This window comes from Megascapheus bottae, chromosome 17, assembly GCF_031878675.1.
Source record: "Megascapheus bottae isolate mThoBot1 chromosome 17, mThoBot2.hap1, whole genome shotgun sequence".
NCBI lineage: Eukaryota > Metazoa > Chordata > Mammalia > Rodentia > Geomyidae > Megascapheus > Megascapheus bottae.
In genome coordinates this window covers 37,120,144-37,142,626 of record NC_143525.1, presented here as the reverse complement: position 1 = coordinate 37,142,626, position 22,483 = coordinate 37,120,144, and the positions used below count along the sequence as shown (strand labels likewise).

Below are 22,483 nucleotides of genomic sequence, written 5' to 3'. Positions count from 1 at the left end.
GCTAGCATTACAGGCCTGAATTCTTTCTTATTTACCCAATCACAACAGGCCCACTCTGGTTTCAGGACATTGGTGCACACTTTTTCTCTCCTTCCTAGGTGACACCTCAAGGATCCTTCCCCACCTACATTCTCCTCTTTTGTTCCTGCACTGAGCACCTTTCTGTTAGCTAGACCTCTGTGGGGCCAGTGCTAAGAGAGAGAGGGATCAGTCCTGGGAATCATGAAGTGTGCTTGGGTTTAAGATGTATTCAGGAGCCCCCAAACTTTTCTGTGCCCTGTACCTCTTTCCCCATCCATATAGTCCTCTCCAAGTTGCAGGCCAAAACTCAGGCCCCCAGCATTTCTGAAAAGCACTTGAGTGTAAAGAGATCTTCTGTTCCTTTCTCCAGGCCCACTCCCTACCTGGAGGCAGCTCTGATGACCTCTGGAGGAGAGCTAGAGAACACACTTCTGTCTGACCCCATAATTTATCCCAGGTCGGTGCCAGTTGGGTCAGCCATGGAGGCTGCAGTTTAAATTTCTAATGTTGCCTTAGGAGCTGGATTGCAAGGGAAAGATCTTTTATGTGCCCTGAAAGTTTGGCTCAGAATACTGCCTTATAATGGCCAGGAAGGGGCCTGACTTAGATGACCTTAACCCTTTCCTACAAGACATTTCTTCTCCTAAATTCGAATGTTGGGGCCCTTTTGTTGGAATTGCTGGCTTGGACTTGTTGGGGAGGGGTGCTTATGTTGGTGGAGATTCATGAAGTGGCAGGAGTGGTTGACTTGACAGCAGTGGAGTCGGCGCTGGCATGGTAGCAGCAGGAACACTACCATCCCCAGAGAATTAGCCAGGGCAGCCTGAGCCTTTGGGCATGGGCCCATCTCCTTTTAGATTAGAATTCTGCGCTGGAAGTTAGTGTGGGAAGGGCCTACTTAGCCTCACAGACAAAGCAAACTGAGCTGCAGACAGCCCTCTTTTGTTCCTGCACCAACTCCCTGAGATAGAGCCGAGCTACTTTTGCTTCCTTCAGCCCAGGGAAGGAGCTGTATGTATTAGAGGAACTTCACAAGGGTACACATTAGAGAAGAAAGGAGCAGACACCCGAAGAATGGGTCTGAGGTGGCAGAAGAAAACTTAAAAGCCTGAGCAGAGAATATTTGGAACCCAGCCTTCTGCTGCAATTTAAGACTGGTAATGCTGCCGGATGCTGGTGGCTTATGCCTGTAATCCTAGCTACCCAGGAGGCTGAGATCTGGGAATCCCAGATCCTACCCGAGGCAGCAATGTCTGAGAAACTCTTATCTCCAATTAACAACCAGAAAATGAAGTGGTGCTGTGGTTCAAAGTGGTAGATTGCTAATCTTGACGACAAAAGCACAGGGATAGTGTTGAGGCCCTGAGTTCCAGGCCTCATGACAAAAAAAAGAAAAGAAAAAAGAGTGGCAATGTACAACTGGGTAGTCCAGGGTCACGGAGCTTCCATATACAGCATTCTTCCCAAGTGGCTTGGGAGACACATGCTCTAGATGATCTATTGATGAGGCTAGGAGTCTAGCCTACAATGAGAGGGCACTTTTGCCCCAGTCCTGTGGCTTGGAATGGCAGTAGGTCCTGGTCAGTGCTTTGCGACTGTGTCCAGGAGCTGTTGCCCATTATATGGGGCCAAGAAAGGACTTTGACCTTGACAGCAACCAGCAGATTTCAGGGCTAGCCTCTCACTGGGTCCATATCCATTCCATGAATCCCAGCCCAGACTTATCAACTTCCTCTAGAGCCAGGCATCTGTGCATAGCTTTCTCTTGTTGTGCTTATCCTGGTGGATACCAGGCTATGACCTAGTATTCTGTGCCTGGCAGCCACAAGGGCTTCTCTTCCACCCCCCCAGGAAAAGGGGGGGGGGTGACTAAAACAGACTCAGCTTCTGTTATGCCTGATCACTACCTAGGGGAGCTCCAGCTGCTCAGATCTATGTTCTTAGTCTCAAATCACCTTCCACCTTACTTCTCATTGGTCCAGGTAACTGAGAGCTCTTGGTGCCAGTTGGCTGTCCTTTAGTCTTGGTTCTGCCTCTAATAGTTGCCCTAGAAACCAAACACATGGGCGACAAAATACAAAAGCCTCTTCCCAGGCTCTCCAGTGCAAACATTATGCAGCTCAGATGCCAGCCTTCTTGCACTTCAACCCATTCACATCCCATCTCCAGCCTGGCCCAAATTCTGGTCTTGACTTCAGTGGGATTGCAAAGAAACTTCAAAGCCTAAGGCTGAAGGCTAAGCTAACCATAGAGAAAGGGAACAAGAACAATGTCAGGAGTTCCCACAGCTAGTAGTGTTTCAGTGACATGAACAGGAAAGGATGGTGCAGAAGGCCTCATCCTGTAGATTTGCCTCCTACTGAAGCCTGCCTCTGAATCTGAGTCATGGAGTCTGATCCCAGGTCCTGCAAAACTTCCAACCCAATAGTAAGGCCAAGACAAGCTTGCCAGAGCAGAGGGGCTGAGGCTAGACTCCATTCTACTTGTTGGCAAACAAGTATCACCTAGGAAGCTTTACAAACACACAACTGCAGGGTTGCAACCTTCAAAGGACAAAATCACACTAAGGGCAATGTCTGGGCTAGACAAGAACATAAACTTAGGACTACAGCAAGAGACTGCAATATGGATCTGGTATGATAGGATGGAGAATGGCAAGGGAAGATGAGTGTGAACCATTTAAATTAGCAAACCAATGCCCTTGGAACCACTGTACCTAACACTGGACAGCCATGGCCTGGGTAACTTTGCTGGTTTGTGCTGGGCCAGCAATCTACCTGTTCTGGTATGCACTGAAGCCAGTTAGTAATTTTTTAAAAATTGTGTGTATGCTAATATTGAGTTGAACTTATCCTGGCACTCAAGACCAGCACTGTGCTACTTTAGCCATAATCCCACTTCTTGCTTTTCGAAGGTTGGGAGATTAGTCTCACAAACTTTCTTGTTCAGGCTGGCTTCAAGCCATAATCAGGTCTCAGCCTCTTGAAAAGCCAAGGTTACAGCCATAAATCACCAATACCTTGCTCAATTTTTCTTTTTACTGATCTAAGAGTTGATGTTGAGAAACAAAACTTAACATTGTAGAGGCTAGGGTACAACCACAAATGCTAAATGAGAAAAAAAATAACTACCTTCACTTCTGGACCAAAAATGGCTTGTGTACTTTGTTTTTTATTTTTTGGTCATGGGGCTCAAACTCTGGGCCTGGGTGTTGTCCCTGAGCTCTTCAGCTTAAGGCTAGTGCCCTGCTCTTTGAGCCACAGTGCCACTTCCACTTTTCTAGTGGTTAATTGGAGATAAGAGTCTCACGGACTTGAGTGACTGGGCTAGCTTTGAACCAGGATCCTCAGGTCCTCCTAAGTAGCTAGGATTATAGGTGTGAGCTACCGTGCCTGGCTATTTTTTTTCCCCCAGTCCTAGGGCATGAACTCAGGGCCTAAGCATTGTCCATGGGCTTTCTCAAGGCTAGAGCTCTACCACTTGAGCCATAGTACCACTTCTGCTTTTTCTACGTATGTAGTACTGAGGAATCGAACCTGGATCTTCGTGCATGCTAGGTGAGCACTCTACCACTACTCCTGTCACTTTGTGTGCTTTTATTCTACCTGTTCAGCTAGGTCTTAAGAGGAGTGTTGAGTGACAGGAGGGGGGGCTCTTCTTCCTGCCTCCCTCTGAAACATGCTGCCATCACCCCCAACATATCACAGCTCTTAACCTGTGTCCTGATAAGCTACACAAAGATCTTAAAAGTGCCTGCCTCTAAGGGATGTAAGGATTGAGACTGGTAGCCAGGTCAGAGCAGTAGCTATAAAATTCACCTTGTGCTTTACTGGTTAGGAGCCCCCTCTTTTGGTAGCTTGGCAATCTCGATGAGGGCAGCCTGCACAGGAATTGGCCCTTTATTCCCGAGCTGAGCTAAAGCCAGTGTGGTTGGCTGATAGGGTAGTTTTAGACATCTGCAAACCTCTCTTGCACCCACACCACATAAGGTACACAGAACTAATACTGAAGCAGTTAGGGAGTTGAGAAAGGGAGAGAAGGTACCAAACATAGGGTTTGCCTCTCCCAGGTCTTAGAACAGTTACCAGGGCTTTACAGGCACGCATTCCAGTGTAAGTAGCAGACCATGTCTGAGATAGCCTGGCCCAGTGACAAGGTCAGGGTTCTTGAGAGGTCTTCCATGCCTGCTGGTTCCTGGATAGATTCTAAACGGTTTCTGCCATAGAGCAATAAGACCTTCATCTCGCTTTTCTATCAAAATAGTACCAGTGAAAACCCCTGGGTCGCTAGATGCTGATACTCAGGAGGTTGAGATCTGAGGACTGAGGTCTGAACCTAGATTAAGCAGAAAAACCCAAGAGGTTCTTATTGTCCATTAAAAGCCAGAAGCGGGAGTGCCCTGACAGTCTTCTTACACTGCTCGTGAGGCCCACTTGTGCAGGGCACACCTACGAGCACTCCTGGGAAACTGCATCTCTCAGGCCCGGACACCCTGCCTTTCTTGGCAAGGGGCAGAATATGCTGAAAAGCCTAAGAGCAGCTCCATCCCTGCTCTAGGGTCCCCTGGCTACCAGAGGAGAGGCTGTCCCATTACAGCCCAGCTCCACATTAGCCCCAAATCACTTATTTCATGTGGCAGAACACCGCCCTTGAATAAAAAAGCCAAGCAAGAGTATAAAACCTGCTGGGCACTAGTAGCTCATGTCTGTAATTCAGGAGGCTGTGATCTGAGGATTGCAGTTCAAAGCCAGCCTGGGGAGGAAAGTCCGTGAGACTTTTTTTTTTTTTTTTTGGCCCCTTTCTCTTTGTGGCCCCGCTCGCTCCGGCCCGGCTAGGCCCCCTTTCTAGCTCAGGCCCCGCTCGCTCCGGCCCCGCTCGCTCTGGCCCAGCTTGCTTCCGCTCGGCGCCCGGGTCGCTCCGGCCCTGGCTTGCTCTGGCCCCGCTCGCTCCGGCCTGGCCAGCTCTCGCTTGCTCTGGCCCCGCTCGCTCCGGCCCGGCCAGCTCTCGCTTGCTCCTGGCTCTGCTCGCTCCGGCCCCGCTCGCTCCGGCCACCACTCGGTTGGGCTTTTTTTGTTCACTTCAGCTCAGCTCGCTTCTTTCGCTCTCTGTCGCCGTCGCAGTCTTGTCTCTGCCACTTTTTCCGGTTTGGTTGTGTCTGTGGGATACCGAGGAATCGAACCCGGGTCTTTGTGCATGCTAGTCAAGCACTTTAACCGCTAGGCCAAACTCCCGGGCCCAGTCCTTGAGACTCTTATCTCCAATAAGTTACTCAGAAAAAGCTAGAAGTGATACTGTGGCTTACATAGTAGAGTGCTAGCCTTGAGCAAAAGAAGCTTAGGGACAGTGTGGAGGTCCCAAATTCAAAGCTCCAGGAGTGGCAAAAAAAAATTAATTTTAAAAATCCTGAACTTATGCCCCAGTACCAGCATAAAAAACAAACCCACGGCCAGGAGCATGGCCCAGTGGCAGATAGAGTGCTTGCCTAGCATGTACCAAGCCCTGCATTCTATTCCTTAGTACCACATACCCAGGAAAGGCCAGAAGTAGTGCGTGGCTCAGGTGCTTGACAAAAAAAAACAACCAACCAAACAACAAAAAAACCCAAACCCACAGGTGTGGGGGGGAGGCAAATGAATCAGAGGAAAAAAGGTGAAAAAGTTCAGCAGTGGAGCACTGGCTGCACTGGATACTGATGAAAGTGAACTATGCAACGTGTGGGTGGAGATGGGAGAGTGGAAACAGATGACGCTATACCAAAGGAAATGTAACCTCACTGTATACATCTCCAAAATAACAATAAATTGGGGGGTGGAGAAACCTCATAAAACTTCTCTGTGGCTCAGGGAACAACAATGGACTACCAATCCTCAGGTGGAAAAAGCAAGAGGCTCAGCTTAGAGAGATAGAGATATATTTCCTCTGTTGCATATTTCAGACTTCACACCACGCTTCAGGCACAACGCGACTCCAGGTTCTTGAGTGCCCTGACAGTCCTCTTACACTGCTCGTGAGGCCCACTTGTGCAGGGCACACCTACGAGTACTCCTGGGAAACTGCATCTCTCAGTAGGCCTGGACACCCTGCCTTTCTTGGCAAGGGGTAGGGTGTACTGAAAAGCCTGAGAGCTAGCCCCACCCCTGCTCTAGGGTCCCCTGGCTACCAGAGGAGAGGCTGTCCCATTAGAGCCCAGCTCCACATTGGCCTCCAAATCACTTATTTCTAGGCCTGAGCCTGGCAGGGCACTTGGACCTGCAAAGCCTTAGCCCTAAGCACCACAGACCCCGGAGAGCAAGGCAGGCCCAGCCTTCCCAGAGCAGAGGCAAATGGGTGAAGCAGGCCCTGTGTCCCGCAGCCACGGCCACCTTCTCCACCTTCTTGGGGGCTGTTCCGAGCCCTATTGCACATGTTTTGTTTCTAGTTCCTCCCCTACCCATTTTAAATTCAACAAAAACAAGTACAAATTCGGAGGGGAGGAAGAGCTGGCCTGGAGAGCTGCTGGAGCATCCTCCTGGAGCAACGCTGACGATCTGGTCCATAGCAGAGCCATGAGCAGCCATGTGTGCCCACCTTCCCTGCGGTGGGTGTGGCTCTGGATGGCTGAATGAGTGTACTGCCTAGGCCTCTGGTTCTGGCTGTCGGAGAGGGCATCCCTCCATCATCTGTAAGGTGCAATTCCCGGGGTCCTCCGGGTGTGCAGGCTGGGGCCCTGCTACCTGAGTCGCCCATCCGCTTTGACAGGCCCCAGTTCTGATTTGGGGTCAGGAGACAGAGAGCTCCAGCTGGTTAGTCTACATGGTTCCAAGGAAGGGCAGGTGGAAGGGCCCATGGCACACAGTCCGGCCACAGACCAGAAGCCACTCAATTCCCCATCTGTCCAGGCCTCCAGTGCAGGGCCTGTGAGCTCTCTGTGCCGCCGGGCAGCCTCCTCCATGGGCTCAGGCTGAGGCAGGTTCAAGATGCCACTCAGCCCCTGGAAACTCTGTTCCATGTACTCATTATGGGGTGGTCCTGCATGTAGCCAGCCAGCATCATCTAGGGGTAGAGAACAGGCAGTAAGTACACCCTACAGATCTCATGGAGGCCAGACACTAAAAGTCAATGCTGGAAACTCCAGTTCCTATCCCAACCCTGCTACTACTGCTATAGACCATCTTGTGCTGTGACCTTGGATTAATCAAAGGACTTCCTGTGTCTATAAAATGGATAATTGTAGAAAACAAAAGCAGGAATCCCTGAATACCTAACTTTAGGATTAAGCCAAACAGTAATTCAAGGCACTTAAAAAGGCTGGGGCCGGGAGTTTGGCCTAGTGGCCTAGCATGCATGAAGACCTGGGTTCGATTCCTTGGTACCACATACTTAGAAAAAGCCAGAAGTGGTGCTGAGGCTCAAGTGGTAGAGTTCTAACCTTGAGAAAAATCCAAGGACAGTGCTCAAGCCCTGAGCTTAAGCCCAGGACTGGCAAAAAAAACCCAACAACACAAAAAAGGTGGTGGGTAATGAAAGGAGGGAAGAAGGAAGGAAGAGGGAGGAAGGAAAGAAGAGGAGGGAGGAAAGGAAGGAGGAGGGAGGAAGGAAGGAAAGAAGGAAGGAAGTTCTTTTCTCATCCTATCACACTGTAGGGCCCTAGCATGTTAAGGGATGAAAGATGAAGGCCCCAGCCTTCTCTCTCCTCCTCCCCTGAGAGATTAGGGATGGGGGGTCCTCTCCCTGGTAAATGCTATTCTGTGACACATCTGGCCACTAGATCCTTACCTTTCCTGAGAGGTAGTTTTCGGTTGAAAGTCAAGGGCAGGACGAGGAAGCGAGTCTCACCCAGAGGTTCCCAGAACTGAAGCAGCCGAACAGTCCATGCTCCTGGCCGCAATGGCCGACTCAGAGGAGGCTTGTACTGTGTGAACTCAGTGTCTGCATCTACCGTGATGTCATATGATGTGGCCACTACATAGGTTGGGTCAATCCAGACCACTGTGGCTGTGAGGTTGGGGCCCCGTGCCCAACGCTGCATGGCTACAGGCTCATCCAGTGGTCCCAGAAGCCCCCCAAAGTTCCGGAAAAGACGTTCTTTGGGGTCCCACTCAGTGCCAACCTGTAGGAAAAGAGGCAGTTTTGGCAAGAACCTGGAAGAAATGGTCTCTCTACGCTGATGCAGACTTCTCACTGCCTCCTTTTAGGCCTCACTTTCCCAACTACAAAAGGAAAGGGAGCCAGCTGGAACATGAATCTCTTCTGTTCTGAACTGCTCTGCAGTACTGAGGCCCATGGTAGGGCAGACCATCCCATCATGAAGCCAAAGCTTCTGGGGAAGAGACTTAGGAAGCCCAAGTCTCTAGAGTCCTTGTAGATAGAAGTCGAGCTTGTAACAGAACTGAAAATCCCCTCTCTACCACTGAATATCCTCTGGGTCCCCACGTAGGAGGCTGTCCCAGCATCCACATGCAGGGAGGACACAGGCATGTGCCACTCCTGGAAGGCAGAACCGGGTGGACCCCGCACATAAAGGTGGGACAGGTCCTTATCCTTCCCTTGGTGTCTGTCCCTCTCTTCCCACTCCCTACAGAAGAAAGCAAAGGGGGAAGCTCTGTCCCACCTCCAAACTCTGGAGCCGGCTGGCCTGGTCATTGCGCCCCAACAGTTTCAGCGACCCCTGGGGCATCAGCCACATCTCAAGCGTCTCTGCTGGCCCCTGGGCTGAGGGCTGCACCGCCTGCGTCACCAGGTAGCCCTGGAAATGGTCGTCATAGAAATACAGGTGCACACTGGACGGCAAACCCCTGGGCTCAAACCTAAGAAGGTTCCAGCAGGGAGAAAGGGAGATGCCATCAGCACACCTAATTGAGCCTAGAGTCCCAGGGTGGGGGCACTGCGGAGTCCCGTCCCTAGGCACTTGTTGACCCCACACCTCACACTCGATAGCACTTATGTGCCTGGCTTTTACCTTTTTCTTGTTATTATTATTAGTTGCCATAGCAATACTATTGCTTGCATTTTTCTCTGCCTCAGATTCTTATGGGGTGGGGGCTGTCTGGTCCTGATTTGCCTCCTGACAAGGGGACTTCTGTGTCAGAAGGAAGTCTCACCTGCAGAGTGTGGTGGCCTGTGGGGGTGCGGCAGTGGCAACATGGCGCAGGCTGAGGCGTACGAAGGCGGTATAAGCAGTCAGGAAGACGTCACTGAGCCCACTGGGGCCATCAGCCATGTCATAGATGTTCTCCCAGTAGGCCTTAAGGGCTGGAGTACCTGGTGGGTAGCTGCCATACAGGTGGAAGTCCAAAATTTCCAAGACTTCCTGGTTCACTGTTGACTCAAACTTCCGGGCAAAGAAGGTAGGTCTGGAGACTTGCTGGAAAGGGAAAGGAAAAAAGGGTGTGTGTGTGTGTGTGTGTGTGTGTACACATATGTGTGAAAGGATATAGAGTGTGTGTGTGTGTGTGTACGTATGTGTGAAAGGATATAGAGGCAGGGCAACGGGCTGACCCATCTCAGCAGGGCCTACAGTCAGCCTCCCAGGAATTCTCCAGCTATTGCTATCGGCCCAGACCTCAATGTGCTCCAGAGAGATGCCCATCCTGCCTTTTTTTCCTTTTGGAGATGGTAGTGGTGGTGGGGTTTACTCAGGGCTTTGTGCTTAGTAGATAGGTTCTTTATGTTACAGTGCCTCTTCCCCATCCTGGTCATGGGGAAAGCTGGGCTGGAAAGGCCCGGGGAAACTACCTGCAGCCGGAGGAAGTCCTGTGGCTTGAAGTCGTTGGGAGAGCAGCCACACCAGTCCACAATGTGCTTGTACTGGCACTTGCAGCCCAGCTTACGGTTCCAGTTGGTGACACGCAGGTTGTTGTCCACGAGACTCTCACAGGCCGGGCTATTCTCCAGCACTGTGTGGAAGAAGGACTGAAGGTGACAGGAGAGGGTGATGAGCCACAGACAATACACACACGCGCGGGCACACACACACACACGGCCTTCGTGCCTGCCAAGTCACCCACCTCGGCGGGAAGCAGCGTGTACGTGTAGAACTGGCGGAGCTGGTCCACAAGCGGATCATCTGTGTATACCACATACTCCACAAAGCTGCGCGTCAGCACAAACCAGTCAGAGCCACCATCTACCACAATGCCTGCCGGGATCTGCCGCTCACCCAGCCGCCACATGTGGGAATCACACTCATGGAAGAGCCGGTCCAGGCCCTGCTTTTTGATGAACCTGTGGGTGGCAGAGTGGTGGGCAGAATGTTGCAGAGGAAGGTCCAGGCTCTCATCTGCGTCTGTGCGGGTTTGTGTGAGAGGGGTTGTGACAAGCCCCAAGGCCTCTTTCCCTACCTCCCTCACCTGGAGTTGTCCCGACCATGTGACTTGAGGAAGTTTTTGTCCCGGTTCTTGGATAGGAATGCCACCAACTCCTCGTTGGTCCTGGAGAGGGAAGAGGTGTGCAGGGCAGCTGCTCAGTCATTGACAGAAGAGATTCCGGCCAGCATGCTTTCACCTTTGCCCCTTGGCTATGCCTTTCTTGCTGAGACCTTGCCAGAAATGTGACCCTAGCTGGTGCTATGGCTCGGTGGGACCTGAAAGCCCCAAGGAAGACCTTATCCTTCCTCCATTCCTGCTGTCTGCCTCAGCTCCCAGGAATGGGCCTCTGGCACCTCCTCCCCACTCCAATCCCTTATCATGCCCAGTCCATGGCTTATCCTTTACCAGCCCTGCACTGACATGGAGCTGGGGCCAAGAGGGCTGTGTGGATCCTAGAACGAGGCTTGGGGGAGGAAAAGGAGCCCATTGGGCCCTCTAAACCCGTGTTCCCAGATGGAGCCCCATCTTCATACCTGGTTGGGTAGTCAGTGGCACTGAGATTGATGAAGAAGTCCCAGGCCCAGCCAGGTACCTCGAGCAGGTCCCGCATGCTCCGCAGGTACATCCTCAGAAGGCTGGCACCGCCCCAGATGGTGACCATGCGCCAAGGTGTCACCCGCACGTTATCGTACCGCTGAGCCAGCTCCAAGACCTCACGGTGCAGGTAGTCGGAGCGCTACAGGAGAAGGCAAGGTCGGGCCCCAGGTTATAATTCCCTGCCTCTGCCCAGGACAAGGTACAAGTCATAGGAAACAGTGATAGCCAAGACAGGGCTTGGCTTCTAACCGGCCACGCTACCTGACACTTCACCATCCCGAGCCTCAATTTCCCTGGCTCGAGACTACCAGTGCCCAGATGAGAGAGACATCGACTACTGTAACCTTTGGAGTCATCCCACATCCCCTTAGCTTTTCCCACCAACAGTACCTTATCCACATGGATGTAGAAGAAGTGCTGCTTATGGTAGACGGCCTTGAGGAGACGCTTCAGCTGGCGGATGGCACGGCCATGCACCACCAGCATATAGGCGATGCGTACAGGAGGGCCCTCCACAGGCTGCTGGGCATGCATCTCTTCCCACTGGACGCCAGGACTCATCTTCCCTGAGAGGGTGAACAGGAGCATTCGTGAGGCCCACCGGAGACCACAGAGCAGGGGTGAGATGGGAAGAGGAGCTGCATGACTTCCAACAGCAGCAGCCGAGTGTTGGAGCCTTGAGTCCCAGAACCCTCTCTGCCATTTAAAACAAGCTTAGGCAACAAGGTAGACCACAAGGATGAGGGAAATGAGGGTGACAATCTGGACCATGCCATCTCCCACATCCACACCCAGGGAGAACCAGAATGCCCTTGTCCCTCACCAGCCAGCTGACAGTGCCGGGGTACAGCCTTGGGCATGAGGTTCCCAGCCTGGTGCAAGCACACCACGTTGGCGATCTCCTGCTGACATTGCTTGGTGCTGGCCCGGGCCAGTGCAGACAGTGCATCCTTGCCCACGATCTCACACTTAGGGCTAAAGCCATTGTCTGTGGGCTGAGGAGCACCCTCCACGCTCCCTGTATCTCCATGCGGTGGGAAGCCAGCAGCTCCTGCCAGTGCCTCTCCAGCTGCTGCCCCACTCAGGTTCTGGCGGCCTGGGGCCTCTGGGGGTGGGGCAGGTGGGACTCGCCGGCTGGCTCTGTGCCGAGTGGTTACTGCCCGTACCACCTTAGCAACAGGTACACCCGGGCTCTCAGGGCGGCCCCGCCAACGTCCATGCCTTCTGCCTGCGCTGCCCCGACGCCCTGCCGAGCTGTCTGTGTCCTTGGAGCCCTCTCCTGGGTCCAGTGGCCGTGGCTTCCTCTGCCTTCCTTTCTGTAAGATACACAGACAGACATCATGGGGCAGCTGCTCACTTCCTCTTTGGCCCAGGGGCCCCCTCAGACCTGGATGCGTCTGCCCACCCTTCAACCCAAAGAAGTCCTGCTTGCCTGAAAACTCTGTGCAAATAGTACTGCCCCTGAATCAGGTAGTGGCATGGCCTCAGCCCTTCCTGCATCACCCCAATGCACCCAGGTACCCCATGAGCTCTCAGATCATGGTGGGTCATGGGGCTTGAACTCTGGGACTGGGCGCTGTCCCTGAGCTCTTCAGCTCAAGGCTACCACCCTACCCTTGAGCCAAGCCCCACTTCCCACTTTCTAGAGGTTAATTGGAGATGAGAATCTTAGGTTCTTTTGTACCTAGGCTGGCTTTGAACCTTGATCCTCAGATCTCAGCCTTCTGAGTAGCTAGGATTATAGGTAAGAGCCACCCGTGCCCAGCCTGCCCAGCTACACTCAACTTTTTTATGCTCTGGACTCACAAGATGCTTTCTCCTTCAGCAGAATTAAGATAAACACCCACCCATACCCCAAGGCACAGAGACACTAAAGAGGACACAGATGACTGCTGAGACCCACTCATTCCAACAGACATATTGCTTTAAAAAAAAATTTTTTTTGGTGCCAGGCCTGGGGCTTGAACTCAGGGCCTAGGTACTATCCTTTTGATAACTAGAGAAAAGAGTCTCATGGACTTTCTTGCCTGGGCTGGTTTTAAACCATGATCCTCAGATCTCAGCCACCTGAGTAGCTTGGATTATAGGCATGAGCCACTGGTGCCCGGCAGAGTACAAGACGTTTACTGGAGGAGCACCTCTGATGGATGGGCAGGGGTGGAACAGAAGCCTTCAGGGAAAGTTGTAGGACTGCAAAGTCAGTCTGACAGTCATGCAAGGAAAGAAGCATGAAGTCCTGGCCAGCTAGGTGGGCTCTCCGCCTGCCTATGGAGCCCTTGCCTTACACTCATGCAGTCCTTCACTGGAAAGCAAGGCTGAGCCTGGGCCCATGGCTGGAGGCTGCCGAGTCTGTCCTTGCCGCAGGTTCCCCTGAGAGGAACCTCTGAAACCTTCCACATTGCCTGCCGCACCTCTACTTACTGGGGAGGATGCGTCAAGGGACAGAACTCCACTGAGGTACCCTCCCCACGTGGCTTCCAGAAGATCCTTCTACGTCTTCCTCTCCATTTCCAACCACACCCACAAGGGGCTACCCTGCCTCCAGGCTAGCTCTTTCACTTCTCCACTTCATTCACTTTCTGTGGTTCCATACACATCTCTGCATTCTCTCCCCACCCTGGAAGGCAACCTTGAACCTCCAGGCATTGAACAAGCAACCTCTATACCATCTCTCTTGAGACCTCCCATCTGCAAGTCCAAGTGCAGATGCCGGCTCTTCTTCAACCTTCCCGTACTTCACAAGTAATGAAACTTGAAGTAGCTTAGGGTCAACTCCCTTTAAGTAGCTAAGTCAACTTCCCTCAGCTTTTGAGGGAGTGGGTGGGAGGTAGTAGGTTCTGGGCATGAAATCCAGGGTTTCATGCATGCTAGGCAAGCACTGTACCACAGAGCACATCCCCAGTCCTAGACGAAAACTCGGGTCCTCTTTCCCTCACACCCCACATCTTATTGGGACCACCATGAAAATCCAAGCTGAACCTGATGCCTCCGAGGACCTGATCTCTACTCCTGTCTAGATCCCCTGTTCCAGCTCTGTTTCCCTAGTCTCAACACAGCCTTTAGTGTCCCTGTCACAATTTAAGTTCTACCATAGTATTTTCTGCTCCAAACTGCTTCAGCTTCCCCTCAGGTCATCACCATGCACAGGTGTTCACACTCAGAATCCAGCTACTCAGGAGGCTAAGATCTGAGCACTGAAGTTTGAAGCCAGCCCGAGCAGGAAAGTCTGTGAAACTCTTCTCTCCAATTAATCATCAAGAGGCTACAAGTACAGCCATGGCTCAAGTGGTGGGGTGCTATCCTTGAGAAAAAAAAAAAAAAAGCTCAGGGATAGCATCTAGGCCTGGAGTTCAAGCCCCAGGACTGGAAAACAACCAACCAAAAAGACTGAGCTGCCCCTGCCAATCTCTTCCATGGACCCCTTGGCCTCATTCACAGGCCTCCAGTCACAATGGCCTGCTTAGTGTCCCCCCATCCCCTCCCCCCATCTCACCTGGTGCTCCTGGCTCTGGCTTGGCACTGGTTGTGCCCTAGCTCTAGAACACCCTCCACAGACATGCCACCATTGATTCCTTGCCTCCTTCAAGTCTTTGCTCAGGTGGCAGCTTCTCAATAAGGCCTGCCCTGGGCCCTGTATTTAAAAATTCCAGTCCTTGGGCCAGGAGTTTGGCCTAGTGGTAGACTACTTGCTTAGTACACAGGTTTGAGTCCTTGGTACCACATATATGGAAAAAGCTGGAAGTGTTACTGTGGCTCAAATGTAGAGCTCTAGACTTGAGGAAAGCCTAAGGACAGTGCTCAGGCCCTGAGTTCAAGCCCCAGGACTGGCAAAAAAAAAATAAATAACCCAGCCCTCCTCAATCTTCTGCTTTCTTTTCCCCCACAAAAATATGATAATGCTTCATATCATCCTACTGTTCATATTGTTATTCTCTCTCTGTCCCTCATGCCATCACAGATTCCATAAGAGCAGCGATATTTGGTTTTGTTCACTGACATATTCCTAGTGCTCAGGAGAGTATCAGGGAATTATAGACAGTAAGTATTGGTTGAAAGAATGTATGTAAGACTAGAGGCATGACTCAAGTAGTAGAGCACCAACTGTAAGCAAGAAAGTTGATAGAATTTAAGGTCCTGAGTTCAAACCTAGCATTAGCACACATGCACACATGTATATGAACACACACACAACAAAAAGTCATTATTATTATTGGAAAGGGAGGGAGTCAAATCTAGAGTCCCAGGTAAGTTCTTCCCACCCTTACCTCCCTAGGACTTTCTCTTCAGTCCCCTCTTAGAACTTTAGCGTGGACATGACAGCCATCTTCAGGAGAGTCTAACCCAATAACCTGGCATCCAGGCCCTCTGTGCCTGGCACCCACCCTTCCCTTTAATATCTTCAGAGGTATCTAGGGAGAGCTGGGGTGTCCATCCTGATCTGGGAGACCAATAGCTGTTCTGTACCTACATGGGCGAGGGTACCCTGGGCTGAGCAGCTGCCTGGGAAAGGGAGGGCAACTCCACTGAGCTGGGCATATGTGGCTTCTAACTTGCTACAGCAAGCAGAGAAGGCGGGGTCCAATTTTACATAGTAGAGATGACAGAGAGATGTGGGTCCTTGGGGTCAAAGCCAGTTTCAGCAAGTCAGGAAGCTGGTCAGGAGGGCAGGGCAGGAGGGCACTGCGCCAGGCTGGCTGTGGTGGGGGACAGGATGTGGGAGGAGGCAGGCATGTTGATGCCCTGCACTGCAGCAGGGAGCTGGCTGACCCTGAGAAGGACAATCCCAGAGGAGGCCCAGGACCAGAAGGCAGCAATGAAGAATGAGAACGTTCCAGCCACCCTTCTCAGGCATGGCCAAGGGAGCCCCAGGCTTATGCACCTAGAGCAGCTGCTTCTGGGGTCAGAATCCCCTTTGACTACTGAGGGTAGGCACTGGACCTAGGCCTGATGCATTCTGGCCTCGGCCCCTTCCTACCCACTTAGACCCCAGCAAGGAGGCATTTAAAGGGTTACACCACTTCAGGAGACTGAGAACGTTTGAAATCTTTCTCTGAGGCAGAGATAGTGGACAAAGAAATGCTACTCTGCCCCATTGCCCCTACCCCCATCTCACAACTACATTTAAAACAGCAATGAGAAGATGTTTGTGAAAGCTCTGAAAACTATCAAGGGGCTCATTGGAGGTTAGCGATCACCTCAGGTACTTGCTTTCACCTCTCCACAAGCGGCAGAGTGCTGGGCGTAAGTGGAAGCTAAGTCCCGCTGTATACTCTCCCGACTGACTGCACTTAAGAGTAAAAATGAAGCCCCGTGCTATGCTCCCTTTGCCCAAGCAGAATGGAATCATCTTTGGGGAGATGCTCTACCTCCTTCTCCATTCCTCAGCCCATTCTCCTCAGGGCCTTCTTCCAAACTCTCCTTGGAATTTCTTCCGGCAGAAGGCCATTTCTGACCTCCTGATCTAAACTGGCCCCCTTGTTGTTCTGAGTTTCCTCTTCATTTTCCCTCCCAATAGACTGTCTTTCCATAAGGTCCAGGACCTCATCTATTCTTTAATTCTGTACCCTCAGTATAGCCACACTGTCTGGTACAAATAGGACTTAATAAATATTTGTTGACTGAATGAATGTTCAGTGCTAAAACAATAAGAGTTATGTATTTGACAGCTTAGCCTGTGCCAGGAACTCCTGCAAATACTCCTAGGTATCAGCTTTGCAACTTGTCTTTTTCATCACCCAACAAGAAAAGTATACCCAGTCAGGTACTGTGGCTCACACCTGTAATCTTAGCTACTCAGGAGGCTGAGATTTGAGGACTGTGGTTTGATGCCAGCCTGGATAGTCCGTGAGATTCACTATTAATTACCAATAAGTCAATAAGCTTTGGCTCACAGCACCCAGGCTCTGAGTTCAAGGCTCAGTATGGCACATAAAAAATAAAAATAAGGGGCCGGGAGTTTGCCTTGTGGTAGGGTGCTTGCTTAGCATGCACGACACTCTGGGTTCGATTCCTCAGTACTGCATACCCTGAAAAAAGCTGGAAGTGGTGCTGTGGCTCAAGTGGTAGAGTGCTGGCCTTGAGGAAATCCCAAGGACCGTGCTCAGGCCCTGAGTTCAAGTCCCAAGATTGGCAAAAAAAAATTAATTAATTAATTAAAATAAAATATGTAATGAGGTGGTCCTGCTTCAGCCCTTGCCATCTTAAGCACAACAATATGTGGCCTTGCAAAATCCCCAATCTGGTGAGGGGTCCAAGCTCCCGTGGCTGCCAGAACTACACAACCATGTAGTCACTGAGGATCTTTTCCTGTCCAGGTCGAGGATTTCTCTTGGGGTTAGGTGGGTATCCCTCCCTCTCCACAGCCTGAGTTTTCCCCTACAGGCTGTGGACTGGTCAGCAGGGACTCAGCACAGGGCCTTTCTGGGAAGGCTCTGCCTAAGTGTGTCTTCAGTCCATTCCATTTAAATTCCCTGTCTTCACGCAGACTCGGGACCGAAACTCTCTCCTCCTCATTGGTCCACACAGAACAAGCTCCTTCCCTTCAGAAGTTACAGAGACCAGCTGCCCTCACAGCCATCCTCCTTCTTTTGGGTCTTGCACCTTCAGTCCCTAGGATCTCCTATGACTCCTGCTTCCCTCACCACAGCAGCCTCTTGTTTCTCCCCAGCAGCAAGGGTAGCTCCAGGATCCCTTAGCTTTCACCCTACCAGGTAGAGAAGCCCAGAAAGACATGCCAAGCAAGCCGCTGGCCCAGAGCCCTGGAGGCTCTAAGAGCCGGCATTTGAGAGTGGGGAAGCCCTGATCTCTGGCCACAGCTTAGGGCTATGGTTTGGCCCAACCTCTGCACCTTCCAGGATGGACTCAGACCCCACTGGACCCTTCTTATCCACACCGGGGAGGACGTGTCTGGGTTTGCAGCCAAAATCGCACCAGTCAGGCAAGGAAGACCCGTGGGGCGGGGAGTGGGGCTTTGCTAAAGCCGCTGCTGCTGTCCCCATTTCCTTAGAGCCATCTACCACACTTGTAATGTCCCAAACCCAACTCAGCAGTTACTTCCCCCTACCGAAGACCTACCCAGGTTCTTCCAACCCCGGGCCGAGAAACCCACACCTTGAGGACACCCCTGCTATCTCCCTCAGGGTCGCTCTATATTCCCACTGTTCCCGGGCATGCACTTTGTCACAGGCCCCAGATCCACCCCTGACTTCCACTCGCCACGGGTCGTAGCTCTCAGGTGCGGCTGGGCACCGACGTCCCAGATCTCTGGGCCCCATTCCTCCGCCCACAGCGCACACCGCCCCCGCCCCCTCCCAACTTCAGAAAGTTTGGCCTGGGGCTCCCCACCTCGCAGCAGGCTTGGGCCTGGCCCCACCTTCCAGACCCGCTCCCCGCGCCTGACCTTCATGGCTCCCCCGACCGGAGACCACCCCACCATGACCCACTCCTCCCGTCTGGGCTCCCAGCCCGCCCGCCGCCCAGGCCTCCGGGTCACGCACCGCCTCCGCGCCCAAGCCCGCCAGGCCAGCCTGGGAAGGAAAAGCCAGGGGGCGGCTGCCGGGCTCGCGGCGGCTGCCTGCGACCCTCACGCACGAGGCGGGTGCCCCCGAGCCTGGCCGGACCCTCCGCTCCCCCGCGCCTGGCCTGCCCGTCTGCCCTCCCGGCTGTCGGAGCACCTCGCCCGGGTCGTCCTCCTCCAGGCCGCTGAAGCTCCACACCACCAGGCCCTGAAGCAGCAGGATGGCCAGCGCGGTGGCGATCGCCAGCTTGTAGCGCCGCACCAGCTTCTGCACCCGCGCGCTCGCCACCATCTTCCTGCCCCGGACGCGGGGCGCGCGCCCAGCCCTGCAACCCGGCCACGGGCGTGCGCACGGGCGCGGGGCGGAGACTCCCGCCCTCCCCGCCCAGGAAGGCGGGTCGGGCTCACGCAGGGGCGGGGCCCGGCCCGGGGCGGGGCGCGGGGCAGGGCCGCAGCCCGGCTATCGCCCTGGCTGCGGCGCGGACCTGGGCGCCTGAACCTGGGATCCCACGTGTTACCCGCGGGTGGCTGCGTGCAGTTCTTCCGCTCTCGCCTCCCCGACCGGGCCTGCACGAGGCGTGCCTTCCACGTCTCCGTGCGTGCCCCCGTGTGAGCTCACCTCCTTCGGGGCAGCCAGTGCGTGGTACTGGGGCGCGGAGGGTCTGCAGCCCCGGCGCCCTCTCCACCGGGTGTCTCCTGGGCGGGAGGGAACTCAGACTTGACCGCCCGGGAGGTCGCTTCCCTGAGATCCTGGAGAATGCCAGGGAGACCCCAAATGCCATTTGGGAGAGGCTGCGTGAATGACACAAGGCCCTGCTTTACATCCTGCAGGCCGCATAGCAGGGCGAAGTGTAACCGGTTGACTGGAAAGGTCCTCGGCTCCTCACCCTTTGAAGCCTCCGCAGGCCCCTGCTGGAGCTGTAGTTCTCAGACTCAGAATCACCTGGAGAACTAGTGCAGCTGAGTGCTGGTCCCTGCCCTTGAAGTTTCCGAGGTGTGAGAGTGGAACCTGAGAATTAGAATTTTGGACAAGTCCCGGGACATACTAATGCTGCAGGTCCAGCACCACACTTGGAGAAGCACCAAACCTTGGCAGATGGTGGTACTCTCTTCGCCAAGACCTAGCAGCTGCGCGCCCCTCCCCTGCACCCCATCACCTGCCTCTTCACCTGTGCGTTTCCAGCCCTGGAGACTTGAACATCTGCTCGTGATTTCCCCGGGATCACACTTCATTCGTCTTTCTGTCTATCCTCTCCGAGGACACTAGGAAGAACTAGGAAATCCTAACTTTCTAACTTTCTGCCTACTCAGCTGACCCTGACACTTCCTCAGAGTCCGAGTTCAAGGACTAAACACACCTCTGACCTCCCCTGAACCTGGCAACACGCAAAGGACGGGTAAAGTAATGCCCACCAAAGCAAAATATACGGTGACACTGAGATAAAAGATTTACAAATGGTGTGTGCGCGCGTGCATATGCATGCACCTGCTTGCACAATGCACTGAGACTGGTTTGAACTCAGGGTCTAGGCACTGTTCCTTAGCTATTTCCCCTCAAAATGGTGCTCTATCACTTCAGCCACAGCTCTGCTTCCGTTGAGGCTAATTGGAGATGAGAGTCTCATGGACTTTCCTGCCCTAGCTGGCTTTCAACTGTGATCCACAGATCTCAGCCTCACGATTAACTAGGATACCAGGTCTGAGCCACTAACACCACGATTTGCAAAAATTTTTAACTTTTTTTTTTTTTTTTTGCTGGTCCTGGGTTTGAGCTCAGGGTCTGAGCACTGTCCCTGGACTTTCTCAAGGCTAGAGCTCTACCACTTGAGCCTCAGCACCACATCTGGCTTTTTTTTCTATATATGTGGTAGCGAGGAATGAATTGAACCCTGGTCTTCATGCATGCTAGTCAAGCACTCTACCACTAGGCCAAACTCCCGGCCCCTTTCTTTTTTAAAGAAAGGTCTCTTGATACTTACTAGGTGAAAGACTTCTAACTGGGTTGAGCATCACAGTCATATTTGAGGCACTTGTATAAAACTTCCTTTAATCCTCTCTTGTACCTGGGCATCTCTGTAAGCAGTCTATTCCTCAGCATTAGTTCAATAGGAGATAGGTAAACAATGTTTCAAATGATAGTCTACTTAAGAGAGCCAGCCCTTCAAGGATTTGTGAAGACATCAGTTGACATGCCAGCAATTGATATGTTAATTAAATATCGATCTTGGGTACTCATTAAATCAGATCCCCAAGGGACCTCTACCTGCCTGGTTTCTCCCCCAACATTGAAAACAGCTGTTTATCCTTGATTATAAAAAGCACATAATCACTATATAACATTTAAACATAAAAATATAGGGGCCGGGAGTTTGGCCTAGTGGTAGAGTGCTTGCCTAGCATGCACGAAGACCTGGGTTCGATTCCTCGGTACCACATACATAGAAAAAGCCAGAAGTGGTGCGGTGGCTCAGGGTAGAACACTAGCCTTGAGGAAAGCCCAAGGACAGTGCTCAGGCCCTGAGCTCAAGCCCAGGACTGGCAATATATATATATATATATATGTATATATATGTGTGTATATATATATATACGTACATATATATATGACAAGAGGCTGGGAGTTTGGCCTAGTGGTAGAGTGCTTGCCTAGCATGTACGAAGACCCAGTTTTGATTCCTCTGAACCACATACATAGAAAAAAGCCGGAAGTGGTGCCTCTGAGGCTCAAGTGGTAGAGCTCTAGCCTTGGGAAAGTCCAAGGACAGTGCTCAGGCCCTGAGCTCAAGCCCAGGACTGGCAAAAAAAAAAAAAAAGTTAAAAATTTTTGCAAATTGTGGTGTTAGTGGCACAGACCTGGCATCCTAGTTAATCGTGAGGCTGAGATCTGTGGATCACAGTTGAAAGTCAGCTAGGGCAGGAAAAGCCAGGGGGTGGCTGCCGGCTCGGGCGACTGCCTACAACCCTCACGCACAAGGCGGGTGCCCCCCGCAACCCTAGAGGACCCTCTACACCCCCGAGCCACACCTGTAGCCCACTTTTACTCTGATTATTTTTGAGGTAATATCTTACTTTTATCCCTGGACCAGCCTGGAGTTTGATCCTTCTATTTTAGCTGGGCTGACAGGCACATATCACCACACCCTGGTTTTTCTGGAGAGATGGGGTCTCTAGGACTTTTTGGTGGCAAGTGTAAGCCAGAGTGTCCTGTGACATTCACATTTCTATCAAGTATGTATGAGGCTATTATTTTTCGGCATCCCCAGCAGCAGCAGGTGTGATTCTGTTTGTAAATTTGGTAATCTTATAGGTGAGAAGTGACCTCATTGCTTTTTAATTTGCAGTTTTCTGCTGGGCACTGTGTGCTAATTGGTTTATTGACTAGATTTGCTCTTTCTTAGAACTGCCTCTCCACAATTAATTTGTTGCTATTAAATTGTTTGTCTTTTCTTATCAATTGTAATTTTTAAATTCTATTTAAAGTTTAAAGTTTCCTTGAACTTATCATTGTACTTTGGCTTCTTAAGACTACTCTAAGTTTTTAAAATCAAATATGTTCCTCTTTCTCTCATTTTCTGTTGTGTTTACTAGGTCTCTGTAATCCATGATGACAACACACATACACACACACACACACACACATATGCATATATGTGTATATATATATATATATTTATATTTATATAGCCAGTCCTGGGGCTTGAACTCAGGCCTGAGCACTGTCCTTGGGCTTTCTCAAGGCTAGAGCTCTACCACTTGAGCCACAGCACCATTTCTGGCTTTTTCTATGTATATGGTACCAAGGAATCGAAGTGGGTCTTTGTGCATGCTGGGCAAGCACTTTACCACTAGGCCAAACTCCCCAGTCCCTGATTTTATATATTTTTTCCTAGGATTTTATTTTGCATTTTGTCACTTAAGGTCTTTCTTTCTTTCTTTCTGTTTTTCTTTCTTTTCTTTTCTTTTTTTTTGCCAGTCCTGGGGCTTAGACTCAGGGCCCAAGCACTGTCCTTGAACTTTCTCAAGGCTAGCCTTCTACCACTTGGGCCAGAGCACCACTTCTGGC

At 51.9% G+C, this 22,483-nt stretch overlaps 1 protein-coding gene across 1 annotated transcript; it reads right to left on the bottom strand.

Annotated features, from left to right (window-relative positions):
* Positions 1-5,774: 5,774 nt before the first annotated feature.
* Positions 5,775-18,740, bottom strand: Xylt2 (xylosyltransferase 2). Its single transcript, XM_090350979.1, has 11 exons — positions 18,578-18,740; positions 11,728-12,220; positions 11,295-11,470; positions 10,841-11,043; positions 10,350-10,430; positions 10,008-10,224; positions 9,736-9,912; positions 9,102-9,364; positions 8,612-8,807; positions 7,777-8,110; positions 5,775-7,053 (listed from the first exon to the last, which is right to left on the bottom strand). The coding sequence occupies exons 1-11, from the start codon at positions 18,710-18,712 to the stop codon at positions 6,731-6,733; spliced, it is 2,598 nt and encodes an 865-aa protein (XP_090207105.1). The 5' UTR covers positions 18,713-18,740; the 3' UTR covers positions 5,775-6,730.
* Between the last annotated feature and the right edge of the window lie 3,743 nt (positions 18,741-22,483).

Excerpts from the sequence above, each read along its gene's own strand:
- Xylt2 (XM_090350979.1), bottom strand. The coding sequence starts at position 18,712 with ATGGTGGCGAGCGCGCGGGTGCAGAAGCTGGTGCGGCGCTACAAGCTG. Across the intron at positions 10,431-10,840 it reads GCCACTGACTACCCAACCAG|GACCAACGAGGAGTTGGTGG; the intron begins GTATGAAGATGG and ends TTCCCTCTCCAG. Across the intron at positions 9,913-10,007 it reads ACACGCTGCTTCCCGCCGAG|TCCTTCTTCCACACAGTGCT; the intron begins GTGGGTGACTTG and ends TGTCACCTTCAG.